Source organism: Mesoplodon densirostris, chromosome 6 (genome assembly GCF_025265405.1).
Source record: "Mesoplodon densirostris isolate mMesDen1 chromosome 6, mMesDen1 primary haplotype, whole genome shotgun sequence".
NCBI classification, from domain to species: Eukaryota; Metazoa; Chordata; class Mammalia; order Artiodactyla; family Ziphiidae; genus Mesoplodon; species Mesoplodon densirostris.
Genome location: NC_082666.1, coordinates 12,993,122 through 13,015,328, shown reverse-complemented (window position 1 = coordinate 13,015,328; position 22,207 = coordinate 12,993,122). Strand labels below are relative to the sequence as shown.

The following is a 22,207-nucleotide window of genomic DNA, read 5'->3' as shown; positions in this document are numbered from 1 at the left end:
AACAAATGAAAAGGCAACCTACTGAATGGGAGAAGATAACTTCAAATTATATATCTGGTAAGGGGCTAATATTCAAAACATATAAAGAACTCATACAACTCAATGGCAAAAAATTCCAAACAATCCGATTTAAAAGTGGGCAGAAGATCTGAATAGACATTTGTCCAAAGAAGCCAAAAGGTATCTGAAAAGATGTGCAACGTCATTAATCATCAGGGAAATGCAAATCAAAACCACAATGAGACAGTACCTCATGCCTATTAGAATGGCTATTATCAAAATAGAGAAGAAATAATGAGCGTTGGCAAGAATATGGAGAAAAGGGAATCCTTGTGCCCTGCTGGTGGGAATGTAAAATGGTGCAGCCATTGTGGAAAACAGTATGGAGGCTCCATAAAAGCTTAAAAATAGAACTATAATACGATCCAGCAATTCCACTTCTGGGTATTTATCTGAAGAAAATGAAAACATTAACTCCAAAAGATATATGCACTCCCATGTTCATTACAGCATTATTTACAATAGCCGAGATATGGAAACAACCTAAGTGTCCACTGATGGATGACTGGATAAAGACATTGTAATATGACTATTATTCAGCAATAGAAGAGAATGAAATTGTACCATTTGCAACAACATGGATGGAGCTCAAGGGCATTATGCTAAGTGAAATAAGACAGAACAGAGAAAGACAAATACTGTGCATCTCTCTTATATATGGAATCTAAAACAAAAACAAAAAACAAATTAAAAAAACCAACCCAAGTTCATAGATAACAGAGAACAAATTGGTGGTTGCCAAAGGTGGGGGGTTGGTGGGGGAGAAATGGGTGAACTGTTTTTGTTTTTTAGTATAAATAAATTGAATTTTTTAAAAAAGAATAAAGTAAAGGAGAATGTCTTGGAACAGTGGGACAATACAAAAGCCTTGAAATACAGTGGGAATACCAGAAGGAGAAAAAAGAAAGGAACAGAAGAGATATTTGAAGTAATAATGGCTGAGAATTTTCCAAAATTAATGAGACATCCAAACCACAGATCCAAGAAGCTCAGAGAATGACAAGCAGGAGAAATACCAAAAAATTAACACCTATACATATCATATTCAAACTGCAGAAAACCAGAGACAGAGAAAACCTTGACAGATGCCAGAGGGGAAAAACACGTTACCTATAGAGGAATAAGAAAAAAATTACATCAGCATCTCATCAGAAACCATGCAAGAAGAGAGAGGAGTGAAATATCTTAAACATTGAAAGAAAAATCCCATAAACCTAGATTTCTGTATCCAGAGAAATTATCCTTCAAAGGTGAAGGAGAAATACTTTCTCAAACAAAAACTTAAGGAATTTGTTGCCCATAGACTTGCCTTGCAAGCAGTGTTCAAAGAAGCTCTTCAGAGAGAAAGAAAATGATCTAGGTCAGAAACTCAGATCTACATAAAGAAAAGAAGAGCATCAGAAAAGGAATAAATGAAGGTAAAATAAATCTTTTTTATTTTTCTTATTCTTAACTTATCTAACAGATAACTGTTTGTTCAAAGTAATAATAGCAACAATGTGTTGGGTGATTATAGCTTAGGAATAAGTGAAATGAGTAACAGCAAAGTTATTAGGGAAGGGGGGAGGAATTGGGAGTACTCTTTTACAAGGAACTTGCACTCTCTGGGAAGCTGTATTGTACTATTTGAAAATGGGCTTATAAGCTGAAAAAGTACACTGCAAACTCTAGGACAACCACTAATTTTTAAAGAAGAAGTATAACTGATATATTAAGAGAGAAAATGAAATCATAAAATGCTCAATTAAAACCAGAGAAGGCAGAAAAAGAGGGGAAGATAAAAAAGAAACAAAGAACAAGGGAAATTAATGGAAAGCAGTTACTAACATGGTAAATAGTAATCCAGCTATAGCAATAATCACTTTAAATGTGAATGGTTTAAATATATTAATTAAAAGACAGAGATTGTTAGAGTGGATTTAAAAAAAAAGCAAAATCCAACTATATACTGTTTACAAGAAACCCTCTTTAAACATAAAGACATAGATAAAAAGGGATGGAGAAAGATATATCATGCTAACACTAACTAAAAAACCAAAAAAGCTGGAGTAGCTATATTAATTTCAGACAACGCAGACTGCAGAACAAAGATGACTATCAGGGATAAAGGTGGGCATTATTTAATGATAAAGGGGTCAATTCTCCAAGAAGACAACAATCCTTATCATGTATGTAGCTAAAAACAGAGTGTCAAAACATGTGAGGTAAAACAGATAGAACTGCAAGGGGAAATAGACAAATCCACTATTATAGTTGGAGATTTCAACACCCCTCTATCAGTAATTGACAGATCCAGCAGGCAGAAAATTGGTAAGGATATAGTTTAACTGAACAGCACCATCAATCAACTGGATCTAATTGACATGTATAAAATACCTTATTCAACAAGAGCAGAATACACATTATTTTCAGTTCACACAGAACATTTACCAAGACAGACTATATTCTCAGCCATAAAACATAACCTAACAAATTTAAAAGAATAGAAATCATACAAAGTATGCTCTCATACCACAATGAAATTAAACTAAAGATCAATAACAGAAAGACAGCTGAAAATTCTCCACATATTTGGAGATTAAATAGCACATGTCTAAACAATACATGGGTCAAAAAATAAGTCTCAAGAGAAATTTAAAAATATTTTTAACTAAGTGAAAATGAAAATAGAACTTACTGAATTTTGTGGGAGGCAGTGAAAGTAGTGCTTAGAGGGACATTTAGAGCCTTGAATGCATATATTAAACAAAATGAAAGATCTTAAATCAATGATCTAAACTCCTATCTTAGGAAACTAGAAAAAGAAGAGCAAATTAAATCCAAAGTAAGCAGAAGAAAAGAATAACAAAAACTAGAGCAAAATCAATGAAATTAAAAACAGGAAAGCAATAAAGAAAATCAATTAAGCCAAAAGCTGGTTCTATAAAAAGATCAATGAAACTGATAAACCTCTAGCCAGGCTAAGCAAGAAAAAAGAGAGAAGATTACTAGAGTACTAATTAGTAATTAAAATTACTAATATCAGAAATGAAAGAAGGTTATCACTACTGATCTCACAGACATTAAAAGGATAATAAAGGAATATTATGAATAACTTTGTGTCCACAAATTTGATAACATAGATGAAATGGACCAATTTCTCTTTTTTTAAAATTAATTAATTTATTTATTTTTGGCTGTGTTGGGTCTTCATTGCTGTGCGTGGGCTTTCTCTAAGTTGTGGCGAGTGGGGGCTGCTCTTTGTTGCGGTGCACAGGCTTCTCATTGCGGTGGCTTCTCTCGTTGTGGAGCATGAGCTCTAGGCATGTGGGCTCAGTAGTTGTGGCTCGTGGGCTCTAGAGCACAGGCTCAGTAGTTGTGGCACACGGGCTTAGTTGCTCCACAGCATGTGGGATCTTCCCAGACCAGGGCTCGAACCCACGTCCCCTGCATTGGCAGGTGGATTCTTAACCACTGTGCCACCAGGGAAGTCCTGGACCAATTTCTTGAAAGACGCAATTCAACAAAACTCACACAAAGAGAAACAGCTAATCTGAATAGGCTTATATCTATTAAACAAATTAAATCAATAATTAATAACCTTCTAAAAAAGAAAACACTAGGTCCTGATGGTTTCACTGATAAATTCTACTAAACATTTAAGAAAGAAATGATACCAATTCTCTACAATCTCTTACAGAATACAGAAGCAGAGGGAATATGTTCTAACTCATTTTATGAGGTCAACATTACCTCAATACTAGATAACGGCATTACTAGAAAGGTAATGGACCAATATCTCTCAGAAACATAGATGCAAAAATCCTCAACAAAATATTAGCAAGTGGAATCCAATAATGTATAAGAAGAATTATACACCACAACCAATGAGATTTATTCCAGATATGCAAGGCTGCCTCAACATTCAAAAATCCATTAATGTAATCTATTACATCAACAGGCTAAAGAAGAAAAATTATATGATCATGTCAATAGGTGCAGGAAAGGCATTTGACAAAATCCAACACTGATTCATGATAAAAAAGAAAAAAGAAAAAAAACCCCTAAAACTCTATGCAAGCTAGGAACAGAGGGGAACTTTGTCCATTTGATGAAGAATAGCTACAAAAACCCTACAGCTAACTTCATATTTAATGCTGAGAAAATAGGTGCTTTCCACTTAATATTGGGAACAGGACAAGGATGTCCCCTCTCACCACTCCTGATCAACACTGCACTGGGAGTCTTAGTTAATTCAATAAGACAAGACAAAACAAGACAAGAAGAGAAAAGAAAAGGTATACCAAAAGATTGGAAAGGTAGAAATAAAACTGCCATTATTCTCAAATGACACGGCTGTCAATGTAGAAAATCCCTATAAATTGACAAACTTCTGGAACTAAGTGATTATAGCGACATTGTAGGGTACAAGGTTATTATATAATAGTCAACTGCTTTCCTATATTCCAGCAATGAACACTTGGAATTTTAAATTAAAAACACAACATTGTGGTCTTCCCTGGTGGCACAGTGGTTGAGAGTCTGCCTGCCAATGCAGGGGACACGGGTTCGTGCCCTGGTCCGGGAAGATCCCACATGCCGCGGAGCGTTTAGGCCCGTGAGCCATGGCTGCTGAGCCTGCATATCCGGAGACTGTGCTCCACAACGGGAGAGGCCACAACAGTGAGAGGCCCGCGTACAGCAAAACCAAACCAAAACAAAAAAACCCCCACAACATCATTTATATTAGCACACAAGTAAAGTAAAATAAAATAAAATACTTAGATATAAATCTAACAGAACATATGGAAGATACATATGAAGAAAACTAAGAAACCTGAATGACAAAAATAAAAGATCTAAATAAATGGAGAGATATTTCATGTTCATGGACAGGAAGACTCAATATTGTTAAGGTGGTAGTTCTTCCCAACTCAATCTATAGATTCAACACAATCCAAATTAAAATCCCAGCAAGTTATTTGGTGAATATTGACCAGCTGATTCTAAAATTTATATGGGAAAGGCAAAAAACCAGAACAGCCAACACAATCCTAAAGAAGAAGAACATAGAGGACTGACATTACCCAACTTCAAAACTTACTATAGTTACAGTAATCAAAACAACACGGTATTAGTGAAAGAACAGACAAGTAGATCAATGGAACAGAATACAGAGCCCAGAAATAGACTCACACAAATATAATCAACTGATCTTTGACAAAGGAACAAAGGAAATTCAATGGAGAAAGGACAGTCTTTTCAAGAAATGGTGTTGGAATAAGTGGACATCCATATTTAAAAGAAAAAAAAAAAAGAATCTAGACACAGACTTTGCACCTTTCACAAAAATTAACCCAAAATGGATCATAGACATAAATGTAAAATGCAAAACTATACAAGTTTTAGAAGATAACAGGAGAAAATCTAGGGGACCTTGGATTTGGCTATGAAGTTTTAGACACAACACCAAAAGCAAAATCCCTGAAAGAAAAAATTGATGTTAGACCTTATTAAAATTAAAAATTTCTGCTCTGTACTGACACTGTTAAGAGAATGAAAAGGTAAGCTACATGAACTGGGAGAAAATATTTGCAAAAGACATATTTGATAAAAGACTTGTATCCAAAATATACAAAGAACTCTTAAAACTCAACAATAAGAAAAAAAAGTGGGCAAAGATCTGGACATCTCATCAAAGAAGATATACAAATGTCAAATAAGCATATGAAAAGATGCTCGACATCACATGTCTTTAGGAAATTGCAAATTAAAACAATGTGGTATACCACTACACACCTATTACAGTGGCTAAATTTAAAAAAAACTGACAATACTAAGTGTTGTCAAGGATGTGGAGCAACAGGAACTCTCATTCATTGCTGGTGGGAGTGTGAAATGGTACAGCCATTTTGAAAGACAGTTTGGCAGTTTCTTAAAAAGCTAAATGTAGTCTTACCATATGATCCAGCAATCACATTCCTAGGTATTTGCCCATTTTGAAAACGTATGTCCACAAAACAAAACTGCACAGAAATGTTTATAGCAGCTTTATTCATAATTGTCAAAAACTGTACACAACAAAGATGTCCTTAAATAGGTGAATGGATTAACAAACTGTGGCATATCCATTCAATGGACTTTTACTCACAGATAAAAAGAAATGAGCTATCAAGCCACAAAAAGACATGGAGGACCTTTAAATGCACATTGCTAAGTGAAAGAAGCCAGTACTGAAAAGGCTACATACTGTACAATTCCAACGATATGACATTCAGAAAAAAGCAAAACTATGAAAAGAGTAAAAAGATCAGTGGATGCCAGGGATTCAGGGTGGGGGAGGATGAATAGGTGGGACATAGGGGATTTTTAGGGCAGTGAAAACATTCTGTATGGTACTGTACTGGATACATTACATTATGCAGTTGTCAAAGCACATAGGATGTACAACACAGAGTGAACTTTAAACTATGGACTTTAATTAATAATAATATATTAATATTTGTTTATTAACTAACAAATGTATACTAATGCAAGATACTATAGAGGAAAGAGTATGTGTTTGGGGAGTATATGGGAATTCTCCGTACTATCTGCTCAAGTTTTCTGTAAATCTAAAACTGTTTCAAAGGGGTTTCCCTGGTGGCTCAGTGGTTAAGAATCCGCTGCTAATGCAGGGGATATGGGTTCGAGCCCTGGTCCGGAAAGATCCCACATGCTGCAGAAGAAGTAAGCCCGTGAGCCACAACTACTGAGCCTGCGTTCTAGAGTCCACGAGCCACAACTACTGAGTCCACGAGCCACAACTACTGAGCCCACACGCCACAACTACTGAAGCCCACGCACCTAGAGCCTGTGCTCTGCAACAAGAGAAGGCCCCGCTTGCCACAACTAGAGAAAGCCCGTATGCAGCAATGAAGACCCAACACAGCCCCCCAAAAATAAATTTACTAAAAAAAAAAAAAAATACTTTTCCAAAACAATTGTCTATTAATTTAAAAAAATCCATAAATGTAGCTCATGTTTGTGTCAATCACCAGCAGTCACATTAAGGGGCAGCATGTTGGAGAAGATTTAGTTAGAAGACGTGGGTCCTTGTCCAAGCACTGCTGTTTACTAGCGAGGTGCCTTTGGAGGTGGCCCCAACCGGTCTAATTCTCATTTCCTCAACTCTAAATAGCGGTGCTGTGAGGAGGGTCAAGTGCAGAGCTTTGTAGCAGTAAAGCCTGTGTGACCCTGTATCCTGACTCCTTGGTAGTAGAGGAGCAGATGGGGGGAGGGGTTGCGGAGGATGCGTCTGTCATTAGTCACGTCTCCCTGATGGTCTTACCAAACACAGCTCCGCCCACCTTATGGATGCCTCAGCCTGGGGATATTTGGGGATTGGCAGTAGTCCTTCCATCTTTACTCATCAGTGTTTTCACTTCCTGAAGCTGCACAAGATGGAGGCTGGAGACCGGTTCCTGCTCTGTCCCTGACCCCTCTTTACCACTCTGAGCCTTGGTTTCCTCCTCCCTGAGTGGGGTCGTGGGAACAAGACCACGCTCAGGGGGAGTGTGAGCTTTCAGTGCACAAGTGGATTGGAAGACTCTTTTGTAATCTGAAAGCACGCACACATGTCAAGAATGATACTGGTGGTTAAAACAAAGTAAAAGAAGAGCCACTTACTAACTAAAGCCTTACAACAACCCAAGGTGGATGTCACTGGCCCGTTTTAAAGGAAACTGTGGCTCTTGGAGCTCAAGTGCCGCCACCCCCGACCCTGGGCGCCAAGATGGGAGGTGCGAGGAACCAAACTCAGCCTGGCTGACTCGCTGGTTCATGGCTCATGCTTTTCCCACAACCTCCATCCCGCCGCCGCTGTTCCTGCAAGATCTGGGATGAAGAAAAGGAAATAGCTGCATAAAAAATTCATCCCACTTTTTTCCTTTCGTCTCTTTTTTTGGGGGTAGGACAAGACAATGGTGGAGATCCTGTTCCCATGCCCTGGAGGTGATGGACAGGAAGATGAAGATCAGGCACTCCAATGAAGGGGCTGTGGCGGTGATCACACGTCTCCAGGCGACACTTGCCGAGGGGACAGTCATTACAGAAGGTGCAGCCTGCACGGCAGCAGCCCCAGATAAGCGTCTGTGCGGGGAGGGTGAGCTGGCATTTCTGTTGGCTCGCTTGCTTTTATTAAAAATAATTCTGACACTGACTATTTTGTAAGCGTGTAGGGCACACATCCAGGGAGGCCCATCTGACTCTGAGATAATTTCAAGGCTGAAGAACATAGCTCGTGCCAGACACGGTGCGAGGCACCGCGTGAAACCCGCCTCCTGTACCGAGGAGGGAGGGGGCCATCCATGTATATGTATAAGTGAGGCTTCGCTGAACCTTCCAAGTAAAAATACTTTTAAATATTTCAGTACGTTGTTAACCACATACATTTCAGTTGGGGCTCATTCCAGCTGAGGAAAGTAGAGGAGGCAGATGATTTGCATAAGTCGACTGAGGAAATTTGGTGAGAGACAGTAACAAGACTCAGACACCCACAGATGTCAGCTGATCGGCAGGGTCCCGTCCCTCGTCCATCCCGCACACGTTCGCTGAGCACCTACTGTGTGCCAGGCACAGAGCTAGGCTTCGTTAAGGCAGGAACAGCTTGGCGTCATGGAGGTTAGTCTAGCTCAAGGGGCAGATGCCACACACTCATTCCACAGCGTTTACTTCGCACTGGGATCGGTGTTGTCCAGGAGCGGGGCCAGATGCTGCTGGAGCCCGTGGGAAGGGAGACCTGGCCCAGCCTGAGGGCGGCGCCTTGCGAGGAGGGCCTGGGCAGTGGTGTGTGAGGGGTGGGGGCTTCGGGCAGAGGCAAGTGGCCCCGATGGAGGTCCTCCGTAGTGGCCGGCCACCTTGGCTGGAACGAGTGAGCGTGGGGCTAGGGACCGGAGGGGTGGCTGCACAGGGGGAAGGGTTCTCACTCACTCCCCTGGAGTTGTAGTCATGAGACCAGCGACTGCAGGCGGCTGATGGCGGACTCCGGGTTGAGAGGTGATACAGGAGGAGGGCTGGAGGCCGCCGCAGCCAGCCAAGGGCGGGAGCACCCACGGTGTGAGAGCAGACGTGCAGAGGAGAGGGGAGAGCTGGTCTTTGGGGACCGTGGCACACGCGGAGAGAAGCTGGCCCTGACTCTCCAGGCCCGGCAGCCCCGAAGCTGGCAGTGCTGCATTTCTTGCTAAAGGTCCCCAGCTTCACAGTATCCACTCCCCCACCCCTACTTTCCTTGAGTTGGACACATGGGTTCCTCGTCCCAGCCAACCCTCCAACAGTGCTGTGTAGGACAAAGGGGCAGGGCGGTGAGAGTGGGGCAGCCAGGCACTGGTCTGTTGGTAGCAGCCACCCGGGCCAAGGGCAGGTGAGGCCCGTCTTGGAGGCAAAGGAGGGGGGGCCCTGGCACTCTGTCGGCTCCGAGGGAAGGCCTGTTGCCACCACATCCCATCCCTCCCACAGGCTGAGAGTGTCTCCAGGCAGGCGTTTCTTCCTGTCTGTTCCCAGCACCTGCAGAGCGCCTGGCACGAGTAGGTGCCCAGGAAGCATGTCCCGGGAGAGGGGTGCAGTCGGAGCCAGGTGGTATCAATGGAAGCAGCCCCTGCTTACTGCGCATGTCCTACTCAGACCCTGCTCTGAGCACTTTCTGCTTTGTCCCATTTCAGCCGTATCAATGTTCTTATGAAGTGGGCACCATTATTATCTCCCCCTTTTCAGAAGATGAATGTGAGGCTCAGAGGAAGTTACATAACCTGCGGAAATTACACAGCTTGCAATTTACCGGTCTCAGATTTGAAGCCAGGTTTGTCTGGTCCCAGAGCCCGTGGCTTTGGTTATACTGCCAGTCAAACCCAGGCAGCCCCACGAAGGCGGGCATGTAGCTCAGGAGTTCTTCAAGCAGTGGAAGAAATGTTTCTTATTTTGGTCAAAGGGTCTACAGCACCTATGAGACATTAAACTATGCCACTCTGATTTTTCCTCTGCAAGCAAGGTGTGGGCCGAACACGCATACGTGGGTGTCGCATGTGTGCTCACTCACGTGGGTGGGAAAGATGCTCCAGTCCATTTTTTTCTTGCTTTGCAATCATGTTTCCATTGCTTACTGGGAGGACCTCTAGTTTATATTTTAAAACAGCAAAAAATCTGGCTGCGAAGTGAACAAAGCTGCTCTGAAGCCCCTAGCTGCCGGTTGTGGGTTAGATGGACCAGACACCTAGATGCTGGGCTCAAGTGTTCCCTTTTCAAGTGAAGTGTTTGTCTCTCACAGATGATGCCAGTGATACTGCCTTTTATTGCCTAATCTTGATGCTGTCCTAGTCTCTCGCCACAGAGAAGTAGAGAGCAAAGTCTCAATGATAAGGAAGTGTTCGTGAGTGCAATTTACATAACGTAACTGCCTCTTCACTGACAAATGGTTCTGGGCAATGAGAGGGCTACTACACCCCAAGTTTGCTGATAACACAAACAGATTTCTGTGCTCTGCTAGAAATTCTTTTTTAGAATTTTTTTTAGATTTCTGTGCTCTGCTAGAAATTCTAGAATTGGAAACTGAAATCTTTTTTTTTTTTTTAAATGACAATTGACAATTACACTGGCCTGCTGCAGAGTGTGAGACTGCATATTATGGAATTCCACCAAGCTCCTAAGTAGTCATTGGCATTTGAAGAGAGGAAGATAGTCTATTTAGGGAGCGATGGGCATGGGATGCAGCTGAGGGCTCCTCAGGTGGAGAGAGGTGGGAAATGGGCTGGGTTTGGGGGAGAGCCACGTGTTAAACGCGTGTGATCGTCGAGTCCCAGCTTTTGCTTTGGGTCACGAGAGTGTGTGGATGCTTCTTCCATTATTACAAATAACTAATTCAAAAAGCTAACTAAATAGAGCAGGCTATGCATGGACCAGAATGGAAGTGTCTCACGAACCAAGGATTATGATCAACCCAGTTCTGTGCACCTGAGGTCCAATTTAAAAAAGCAACCAATAACGAGCCTATTTAAAAGGATGGTCTGACATTTAGATTTCATAATAGGTATGCTTTTTCTTACTGTTTTTTTTTTCCTCTCTAGTCTTTTTAAACATCACTTTTTCTTCTCCATTTCAAGCAGGGTCTCCTCATGCAGGTCAAATAAAGGTCCATAAGGGCCTTGAGCATTGGGAATCTGGTTAACCCCCTTGGTGGGTACTAAAGTCTCATTAGGGCAGAAGGAAGGTCTGGGCTGGCTTCCAGAAAGGAAAGGTGCATCAGCACTTGGACACACTGGGGTTTGGGTCGGGGTGATGGTCTTATTCAAATGGGCTGGCGTTTTACACTGGATGATAGGAAAGCAGAGGGAGACCCCTATAGACCACCGCAAGTATAAGCAATGGTTCTCACACTCAGAAGGCCCTGCTTTGGGGATGGCGGACATTTTTTATATTGGCATTCGTCTGCTCTTCGAACATTCACTGGGCACCAAGTGAGATGATTTTGCATGCTCTGGTCGATGTGCCAGGCCCTCAGGGATACAGAACGAGTAGCGAGCACCTTTTCTGGGTCGCCCACCATGCTAAGTGCTTTCCTCATGTTCTCTCCTCACCCGCACGGCTCCCTCCTTTGTTGCTTCCCCCATGGGAGCTCTGGCCATCCCCTGTTACAACTGTCAACTGCGCATCCTTTTCATTTGTGTGGCTGGAGACGCTGGGTGTAATGGAAGGGCCAAGGATGAGCTCTGAAGGCAGGCTGTTCTTGGTTCAGATCCCAGGCTCCCCACTGTAAGACTTGACACGCTTGTTTAAGTTCACCCCTTTGAGCCTCAGCTTTCTCATCTGTCAAATGGGAATAGCCAGCCTTATCTCACAGGGCTGTGTGAGAGTTAAATGAAGCAGTTCATAACAAGCATCTTTGATTTCTGTCACATAGTAAATGTTCAGTACATAATCTCTATTATTTTTTTTTTCCTTGAGAATAGGGTCTGTAAAATAATTTCTCTTTATATTCCAGTAGGGCCCAATACCTGGTAACACATCCATGACCTGTCTGTTGAATGAACGAATGAGTGAATGAACGAGTGAGTGCATGCCCTTTGAGACTGAGAGCGCACGTTCTGCCCCTCTTCTGACTTCTTTCGTGCCAGCCCCCCAGCAGCTCTAGGGCAGCTCACAGGGACCCACACCTCCGACCAGGCCTTTACTTCTTCTGACATCCAGTAGCTTCCTGAATGGTCCTGAGCACGCGGCTGGCTTCAGAAACTCCTTCTCCTTGAGAATCAGATGTGCTCAAGCAGCCTTCTCAGGAGGCATCTGGGCCCCGGCCTGCACCAGCTAAGACAGCAGTGGCCCCTGGGCCCACAGGGACAGACAGCCTTCTCATTCCTGGCTTTAATGCCCAGCCCTCACTGCCTATACGACCCCCACCACCACCCTGGATGCTATTATTTCCTTTCAGGAGTAATGGAAACAGGAGAACAGGAGTATAAGCTCCAAGGAGGAAGGGAGACAGGTGTGTGGACGAGGCACCAACGCCCACTCCAGTTCTGCCTTCCCTGTGCTCTGTGAATTGACCTTTCACCTCCCTGCCTCACGAGCCCCATCCCCTCCGCATCACTCAGATGAACAAGCCCTGCTCGGTGTGGCCCTGGACTGGGGACAGCGTCCTGGGCCAGGAGGTAGGAGGCTTGAGTGCAAATCCAGCTTCTGCTACTCACTGGCTATGGGATTTCAGACAAGTCACTTTTGCTTTTGGAAACCTCAGAATCCTGCTCTGTAAAATGGGATCTGATCACCGACCTCGAAGGTCTGGTGTGAGAATTAGCAGTGACTTTTTTTTTTTTTTCTTTTTGCGGTATGCGGGCCTCTCACTGTTGTGGCCTCTCCCGTTGCGGAGCACAGGCTCCGGACGCACAGGCTCAGCGGCCATGGCTCACGGGCCCAGCCGCTACGCAGCATGTGGGATCTTCCCAGACTGGGGCACGAACCCGTGTCCCCTGCATCGGCAGGCGGACTCTCAACCACTACGCCACCAGGGAAGCCCTAGCAGTGATATTTGTACATCGGAGGTGATCTCAAAATTGCAGTTACTACTAAGGATTGTTATTCCACACAGTCAGGGGCTGAGGCAGGGCGGAAAGGCCTGGAAGATCCCAGCCCCAGACTTGCGCATCTGTATGTTCTAAACACAAGTATTTTTCTCATCTCCTTAGCTTGGTCAGCAGACAGAGAGACGCTGCAGACCCCAGAAAACCTCACCCGAGCCTGTACTGTGGGCAGCCCCTGTGGATTCCGCTGCTGGGGAGCAATTTAAGAGGCAAACAAAACATGAAAAGCTACTCAGAATTAACAATGGGGCCAGATGGTAATGCTAGTTTGAAGCAATAAAACATGATAAATAGCTTCCCGCTGCTATTCCTGATCAATTTCAATATTTAATAATCCCACTGCCACCCCTGCCCCCTCATCTGGCCCCCTCCACAGGCTCCTGCAACGACGCCCCGCATTCGGCTCACACAGCAAACACGTCTTCACTTTCTGAAGGCGTCAGCAGAAAGCAGGCGGCTCAACTGTCACACGAGGGCCCTCCGTCCTGGAGATGGTAATTCATCTGCCTACTTCTAAGACGTTCCACCTCCAGCCTCTCCTGGTTGCCAGGGAAGAATGGAAGGGAGCTCCGACGGCGGAGATGTGATAGGAGCTCTCGCCTTGTCGAATCAGTGAGTATTAGTAGCCCCTGAGTTTTGCTTTTGAGTTTAAGAAAGGGGAGCAGTAGGGAGCTGGGTGGTCATCTTACTCTGGGACCAATAGCAGGAGGAAGCAACTGGAAGGGGAGGGTGGCAGCTTGGTGTTAAAGCCTTACCCACCAGCCGTGCCTCTGAGCCTCAATTTCCTTCTCTGTATGAAAGAGATAATCGTGTCTACCTCTGGGAGAATTCTAGCTCATGCTGCACGTGTCAAGTGCCGGGCAGTGTGCTCAGCATGTAGGAAACACCCAAGATTGGCAGCTGGAAGCCTCATTATCGAACGTGAAACCACTTAGCAAAGGATGCCCAAGTCCCGGCACCCACAGGAATAGCTGCTGGTCCTTGTGGTCAGGAGGCTCTAGCCCAGGGCAGACCCAGGGTGCGGGGCAGGATCTGGCAGGGAGCACACTGCTCAGGATTCTCCCCAAGGGGAGCCCACTGATAAGATGAACTGTCCACGAGGGCCCCACAGGCTTTCAGACCCTCCGACACAGGGCACCCCGGGGAGCTGGTGTTGCTGGCACCCTTTACGGAGGAGGAAATGGACAGGACGAGGTGAAATGGCTTCTCGCGCTTACATCGTAGGAAGTGGCATTGTCCGTTCTAAGCTGGTTCTCCTAACCCCCCTGATTTCAGGTCCTCACCACCCTATCACAGGAAAAAACTGCTCCCTGTGGTGCCCCCTCTTTGTGTGTCCTTTTTGCAAGGAGGCAGCCGAGTGGAGGGTGGCCCCCTTGCCATCACCTGAGCTGCAGTTTACTCGGCTGTGAAATGCGAGCGTTAATACCTACTGCACTGGTTCACAGCAGAGACGTTTAATGAGGGAATATGCATGAGAGCCCGCTGTAATTTTGTGATGAGCTGAACAAATGTCAGGTATGGTTATTATGGCTTTTTAGAAAAAACCCCTCTGGGAGGAAAAAGATCAGAAATTCATCCACCAAAGGTGGATTCTTCTTACCGAATCCCTCACCGGCCCCATGTGATCTAGGGGCTCAAGATCAAGCTCTTTCACGTGGCGTTCAAGGCCTCGACAGCTCACCCCATCTCTGCCTCTTCTCCTTTCCCTCCTTGCTGCAGACCCTCCAGGCTACTTGGGGTGACTTGAGCCTTTCACGTGTGTCTCTGCCTAGAGCAGGCAAACAGCCCTGAAGGAAGGGGTGTGTGCCACCCTGTCCCTCGGCTGATTCCACTCGGCTTCTGCAGGAAGTCTTCCCTGGGCCCCCCTTGCTCAGGAACTCCTCTGCTGAGCTTCCTGACAGCCTCTCTGTGCTTCCCTCCATCCGAGCACACCTCGCACTAGCTACTGTTATGTTCTCATCTGCCTCCCAACCCTAGAGCCAGTTCCTCCTGGGCCTGAACCAAGTGCTGTTCACTCCAGTCTATCCGGGGCCTGGCCCCGCTTATGCCCTGGAAATGTGTGGCGACGGATGAACCAACCAACGAATAAGTGACTGTTTCCAACATAAATGGAATCAAAGCTTTAGGCAAAGGATTCCAGCAGTGGAATTAGGATTTGGGTGGGCACAGCCTTGAGAGCAGACGTCAGGACAGTGCTCCTGAATTCAAACTCAGCTCCAGCCCTCCAGTGATGTCTAGAGCTGATAGTGTAAGCAAGCCTTCCCAGGACAGACCCTACCCCTGCACCCCCTGTCCTCCACCTGCTTTTTGTTTGTAGAAAAACGTTAGCCTCCTAGGCCTTCCCCAAGTTCCAAAGAACAAATTTAATCAAAGAAGTGAGAAAATGCAGAAACAAAGGAAAACAGTCAGGCAAAACAAAATAATAATAGTTTAGTCATTAAACAAAGTCAAGGACCTTTAGTTCCTCCTCAAGGGCTATAGATAACATTCTGAGCCACGTCCTTTGAGCTGTTTTGCAGATACCGAAGCCCCCGACCGGTGGAAGAAGTTAACTGCATGCTGCCCACAAGCACGTAGACCCCAGACGGGTTGGAACCAGAAGGTTGATGATGTTGACTCCCGATTACCTCACCACCAACCAATCAGAAGAACGTCCACGAGCTGATCACACACCCCGCGACACCTCTCCCTCACCCTGCTTTTAAAAACCTTTCCCTGAAAGCCCTGGGGAGCTCGGGCCTTCTGAGCTGCCTGGACTCCTTGCTTGGCCCTGCAATAAATGCTGCCCTTTCCTTCGCCACAACTCCGAGTCAGTAGATTGGCTTTACTGCACGCAGGCCAACAGACCCAAGTTTGCTCGGTAACAATAGGATGACCTTCCTCCTTCCCCCACCTTGACCCTTAACAAGAAGAAACAGATAATGTATCACCCATCCCTCTCTGTCCTCCCACAGGACATGGCAGAGGCCAGTCATCAGGTACCTGAATCTCGCTGGTCCATGGTCATGGAGTTCCATCTCCTCGTGATGTCAATGTAGAGGATGTCCACGGCGGCCATAGACAAGCTGCTGCTGCTGAGCTTGCAGTTCCTGCAGAAGACAGGAAAGGACACGTCACTGCCAGATCCGACCCGTCCTGTCCTGTCTGGCTTCTGTGCCTTTGCCCGGGCTGTATGCCCCACCTGGAAGGCCCTCCCTCCCCACAGCTGGAACTAGTGAAGGGTGAATGGCAGGGAATCATGGGAGAGGAGGCTGAAAATGTGAGTTGAGGTCAGAGCCTGTGGGTTCCTGTAATGTGGTTCATTAGGGCTCTAAAGGGCTGGGAGGAGGAGGGACTTTAGGATGGCAAGTCTTGAGTTGAACCTGGCTCTACCACTTAGAAGCAGATGGCTCTGATTAAACGATTTCCCCTTCTTGAGCCTCAGTTTCCTGACCTATAAAACAGGCAGGCTTTACTACAGTCACCGTGGTCTGGAATGGTGGGCAGGCACGCTGAAAAGAGCATGATTTGGGCCTCAGACAGACCAGGACTGAAATCCTGGCCCTGCTGCTTTTTCTATCTGTATGGCTGTGGACCATTCACTTAAATCTTCGGTGCCTCTATTTGCTGGTCTCTTAAATGTAGAGAATAACACCCGCCCACGTGGCTGTTGTGAAGAGGAGACAAGGTAGGGCATCCCAAGGCCCTGGCACCTGGTTGGGCCATGATAACTGTTGGCTCCCTTCCTAATCTCTCTCTACTTTCCCTCTTCCTCTCAGAGCTACAACCATCTAGGCCCCTTCAAAGGCTGCCTGAGGCTGACCTTTCAGTGAAGGCTCTGTCCATTCTGGAGAAATGGGGCTTGCTAGTCAGAGTGTCTGGATAAAAGAATTTAGGCTCTCCGTTCAGAAGGCAGGCAGCCCTCAGCTGGTCCAGAGGCACTTCCCTCCTGAACCAGATCGTGCCGGGGAGGCGAGTCCCAAGACGGGCTGGATTTGCCCTGGGAATCCCGAAAGCTAGACCTTGGGCCCAGCTGTCTGCTTGGCTGAACTACACTGCATGCTGCTTTCAACTTTCCAAATGTGTCCACATCCGTCGCCCCAGCTATGATAAAGTGGTTCTTTGGTTTCCCATTTGTCATCATCCCTTGTGTGAATAGCTCCCTTAGGAACCCGAGAGGTCGGGGGTTGATTGGTAAGCAGGATTTGGGCATTCCAGAGGTCCCTCTCCAAACCCATGCACACCCCTGACATGTGCCCACGTGTGCCCAGCACGGTGCCTGGACGAGGCTGGTGCTCCTTATATGACAGCATCCTCCCTCCCTCCCTCCCTTCTTTCCTTTCTTCCCTGCCTGTATTCCTCAGGCCATCAATTCACATCCTGCTTCCTCCTGGGCTCCGGCTCTGTATTTCAATCACAAGTCACAGTGGCAGACTTCAAAGCACATCAGCGCACAGTTATTGAGCCTCAGTAACAACATGTCAGTGGATGCAGAGCTTTTCATGTCACCCGTCACTGAGATGGCTATCTCTATTGGGTCCTGCTGGGGACCCGCTCCAGTCTCTCCCAAGGTATATTCTAACAACCTGCACTGTTCATTTCCACAGCTTCATTAGGAGTGGCTACGGGTTTTCTCCAATTATCATATCCATGTCCTCTGGACCACTTGCTCCCCACAGGACAGGAGCTCTGCCTAGCTTGCTCTGTGGGTTAATGGAGTATAAAAAGGGAAACCAAACTGACCACTGGTATATAGTTATTTTTTTCCTGACAGGAGAAATTAGAAGTGTCAAACCTTTAGTAGGAGTCATAATTTACCAAAGAGGATTCTCCATTTATCACTTTTCCAAAAGTAACTTTCCCTCCATAGTGATACCTGCAAACACAGTCGATGGTAACATTTGCTACTGGGGCAGGGGAAGGAGGGATCTGTGCTGGCTGCCATAGACGGGAAATGTTTTAAAAGAATTTTGATTCTGTAGGCACTTCGTGGGCACCATCTGTATGCCAGGCCCTTTCCTGCCCATTAGCTCTCTGGATCTTTATAACCACTTTATGAGGGAGGTGTTCTTAGGCCCATTTCAATGATGGGTAAGCTGAGACTCAAGAGAAGGGACATGGCTTGCCCAAGATCACACAGCTGGGATTCACATCCAGGCCTCCCCTGGAGGATGGAGTAGTGGACTTGGGAACTTTGGGGAGAAATGGGGAGGTGGCCCAGCCCAGAGCTTCAGGAAGAACCCAAGATTCAAGAGACAAAGTCTCAGGTAACCCAGAAAGTCTGGAGCCTCTAGAGAGGCCCTGTTGGGAAGCTTTGGGATATAAGGCTGGCGGGTAAGACAACCAGGGTCACTTGGAGACAGGTTTTCCTAGGATTACCCCCGTGGTCACCAAACATTCTTAATGGACTCAAACAGGGAATGTCTCCAAGGGTTAAGATTTTGGAATGAACTTTTCATCCATCCACCCACTCAATATAGAATTTATTTTGTGTGCACTATGCGTAAGTGGTATTCTGGGCCCAGTGAGTGACGCTGGGATCCAGATCAGTCTTGGATATGGCTCTCGGAGGGTAGAAATGATCTCAGAATCTGGGGTAAAAACATGAGGCCTTGGTAGCTCTTAATCATTTGAACAGTTTCCCCTTATGCTCTGGGATGCAGTTCTTCAAATGACTGATGAGTGATAGGATAAATTCTTCAGTGGAAGAGAAATCCAAGAACTATGGTAACAGGAGAAGCCAGAAAGATTCCGCAGAAAGGATAGGCTAGAAATGTACATGGAAAAAATGAGCTTTGGAGTCAAAGGCACATGAGTTTGAATCTTGACTCTGCTATGTGACCTTGAGCAGGTCACTGACATTCTCTGCAATCTAAATTTCTTTATTTGTATGAGGATAAGGCGACTCGCCATATAAAGCTATTTTAAGGGCTAGCTCCCAGCCTTCCTCCATGAGGTAGAACCAGTTTAAAGAAAGGTTTTGTCTTGTTTGTTTGTTTTCAGAATCAAAAGAATATGGGCACATAGGATGGAGAGAATCACAAATCATTCAAGTTCATTAGGAGCCTAAGATTAGAAAGATTTGAAATTATCCCCATTTTCTCTCAACAACTAGTGACATCTCATGGGAAATTTAGAAACCAACTTTTTCCACTCCATAAAATCCTATTTATAGAATTTCTTTTGTGTTCATCCTTCTCTGTGAAAGAAAAGAAGCTTATTTTTTCCTGGAGAGGTTTCTGTAAGGTGAAAGCTAACAAATAATCAATATTTGTTTAAAAAAGAAAAAAAACAACCCACTCTCTAAACATCTGCGTGGTGGGGGGGGGGAGGGAAAGACAACTTTGGTTTATAATGTTTCTATTTTTAAAGGCTATTGATATCCCAGGCATAAAAATCTCATGATATTACTGGAAAGAGATCATCACAGAACAGGGGAGTTTTCAAAGTCACTGAGGAGTTAATGACAGAGGGGGAGGCAGGGCCCCTGACGCTTCCATTCTAGAACATTCTAACGCTCCATGCTGCCTCTCAGAGAATAACACCCCACAGCTACCCATTATGAAGCATATTAATATCTCCTTATGAGAAAAGGGAGTGGAAGGGGAAAAAAAAGGAAAAAGAGAAAACCGTTCTCTAATTTAGAAGGAGACCAGGATTAGAAACCACAAAGGACACGAGTGGGGATCTCCAAGCGGAATGGCCCAGCATGAAGCAAACACTCGAGGTGTGGAGAAGCTGCCTCCATTTTCCAGAAATAAACCCCGGTTTTGGCAAACCGTTTAATCTTCAGGCTGTGGAAATGGAAAATGCAGCATGTGCCAGTTGATGTCAAATTCTGATGTAGGATACGTTCAGAAAACGGGTTCTTAGTGAATTACATAGAAATCCTTCCCAATTAGGAATCCGATGGAAGGAAAATAACAAAAATGCATTTCCCGCGAGAAAGCTGTCAAACTGAAGAAGCAGATAGTTTCTATTTCTCAGAGAAAGAGATGTCTCCACACCTCAGCAATTATTATGAATTAAAAAAAAAGAGAGAGAGAGAAAAGAGGTGCTTAATTCATGGTAATACGTGCTACTGTTATATGCCTCCTGAGGAAATGACACGACAAGCTGGTTAGATAGAGTTAATTCTAGACGAGAGGATGACAGTTCATTATTTCTCATTTCTTGGTGGAAAAGAAAAATAGAATACGGCCAGACTGGCATTAGCATAATTCACTCCTAAAACTGCTGATCTATGCAGCACATTATGAGAGATGGTCACTGAAAATAAATTCAATCGGAGTGTTTATTATTTTGTTCCCTCCAGTTCTCTTCAAGGAACTTGGAGAGGAAGAGTGGGTAGGACAGACGAAAGTCAAGTTCAACCTCTGCCGTTTGCGTGGGAGCTCAGAAGGGAGGGTCTCTAGCCAGCAAATATGTCTCTGGCACAGTGCCCCAGAGAAGGGCACTTGGTTTGATTTAACATATGGTATAAATATTATTAATTCACAATGAAGCGAAATTTAAACTGAAGTGGAAAGCAGAGAGAGAATAGTTGTTAGCAAGAGAAAACATGTGCTGTTAAATTTAGCTGGCAAGAGGGAACACATTCAGATATAAATCTGAAAGCAGAGAAGATCATCTTTTACAACAAAGTTGCTGTTGGGATGTCTTGGTACATTTTAAAAGGAGAAATCTATTAACAGTTGTGCAATGTTTTCTCCATTTCTTCCTGCATCCTTAATTACTCAGGACACTTGCTGGGTGGGTACAGAGGGAGGGGACAGGGGCTCACAGTCTGGGTCCTTCTGCTCCAGCTGCCTCTTCCCTACCTGAAGACATTGTCACTTGTCACGGTCACCATCGCTCCCACTAACAGTACCCGGCCACAGGTTGGGAACGACGGCTGCAGGACCTAATAGTCCCTAACGTCACAAAGGTGGGTTGTTCATGCAAACACTCTTACTTATAGAGAACAAAGGGGTGGAAAAATCATAAAGCCTCTCACACAGAGACAGATTTGTAGCAATATTTTTGACATCATCCAGTTTGAGTGCATTTTAAGAATCTTCTTTGCTAGAACCATTCTTGATTCTTTCCAGGAATTTTCTTTTCAAGATTGTGTATGAACATACCAGTCCTCTTAATATGTACCTCAACCTCTGACACCAGAGGTAACACACCGGTGGACTCTATGGGCCGCCATGCTTTGATTGAACCCAGAATTATTTTCTGAATCGCCAACATTCAGTATATACACGCATTGATATTTTACATAAAAATCAAGATTTCTAGCTTCTCTTGAAAAATCAAAAGCTTTGGTAATACTAGCCCGGCAACAACCTTTCTTTTTGCCACAGCCCCACCCTCCTCATCCTTCTAGACCCCACCCACTGGTTTGTTTATCCTTCCTGCCTGCACCCTCCCCCCACCCCATCCTCAGGCAACTGAGATTGTGATTCTTGTGATATGTAATTTTTTTTCAAATCTCTCCCTCTCTTTTACATTTTAGTAGAATTGTATTAGGAGTTAAAAGGAAGCATCTGACCAACGTCTTTTGCTCTTCCTTCCTTCTTCCTTTTTCCTGCCTGGAACTTGACCATGATGGCTGGATTTTGAGCAGCCATCTTGTGACCATAAGGCAACCCTGAAGCTTGAAGCACATGCTCAGGGTGGGTAAGCACAAAGACAGAAATTGGGGACTTGATCACATTGTGGGGTCATTAACCAGCCCTAGAAGCCCCACTGCCAAATTTCCTGTTATATGAGAAAAAAATTAATTTTACTCTTTAAACCATCTATAGATGGGTATCTATTCCTACAAGTCAAATGCAATTCTTAAATGAGTCAGAGGGTATCATGTTAGGTAGTTTTCTCAGGGAAATAACATGTGCCTGTTGACTTTCTTGAAAATTCCCTCTGTCTCATGGAAATAATAACAAAAGACTCCCATTTCACAACAGCTCCCGTAAACTAGGCAGTGGGCCAGATCCTTTATGATATATTACGTCCCAACCTCATAACACTCCTGCAAGGTGGGAGAGATTATTCCTATTTTACAGATGAGGGAACTGAGACTCAGAGAAGATAAGGAATTT

The 22,207-nt window shown here is 44.9% G+C and overlaps 1 protein-coding gene across 1 annotated transcript in view; it reads right to left on the bottom strand.

The window, feature by feature from the left end:
* The window catches only part of LOC132491939 (tubulin polyglutamylase TTLL11-like), a 142,105-nt gene that overhangs the window by 20,940 nt on the left and 98,958 nt on the right, over positions 1-22,207 (bottom strand). The window contains exon 4 of the mRNA XM_060101009.1: positions 16,125-16,231. Coding sequence (XP_059956992.1) covers positions 16,125-16,231 — 107 coding nt within the window. The remainder of the gene's footprint in view (positions 1-16,124; positions 16,232-22,207) is intronic.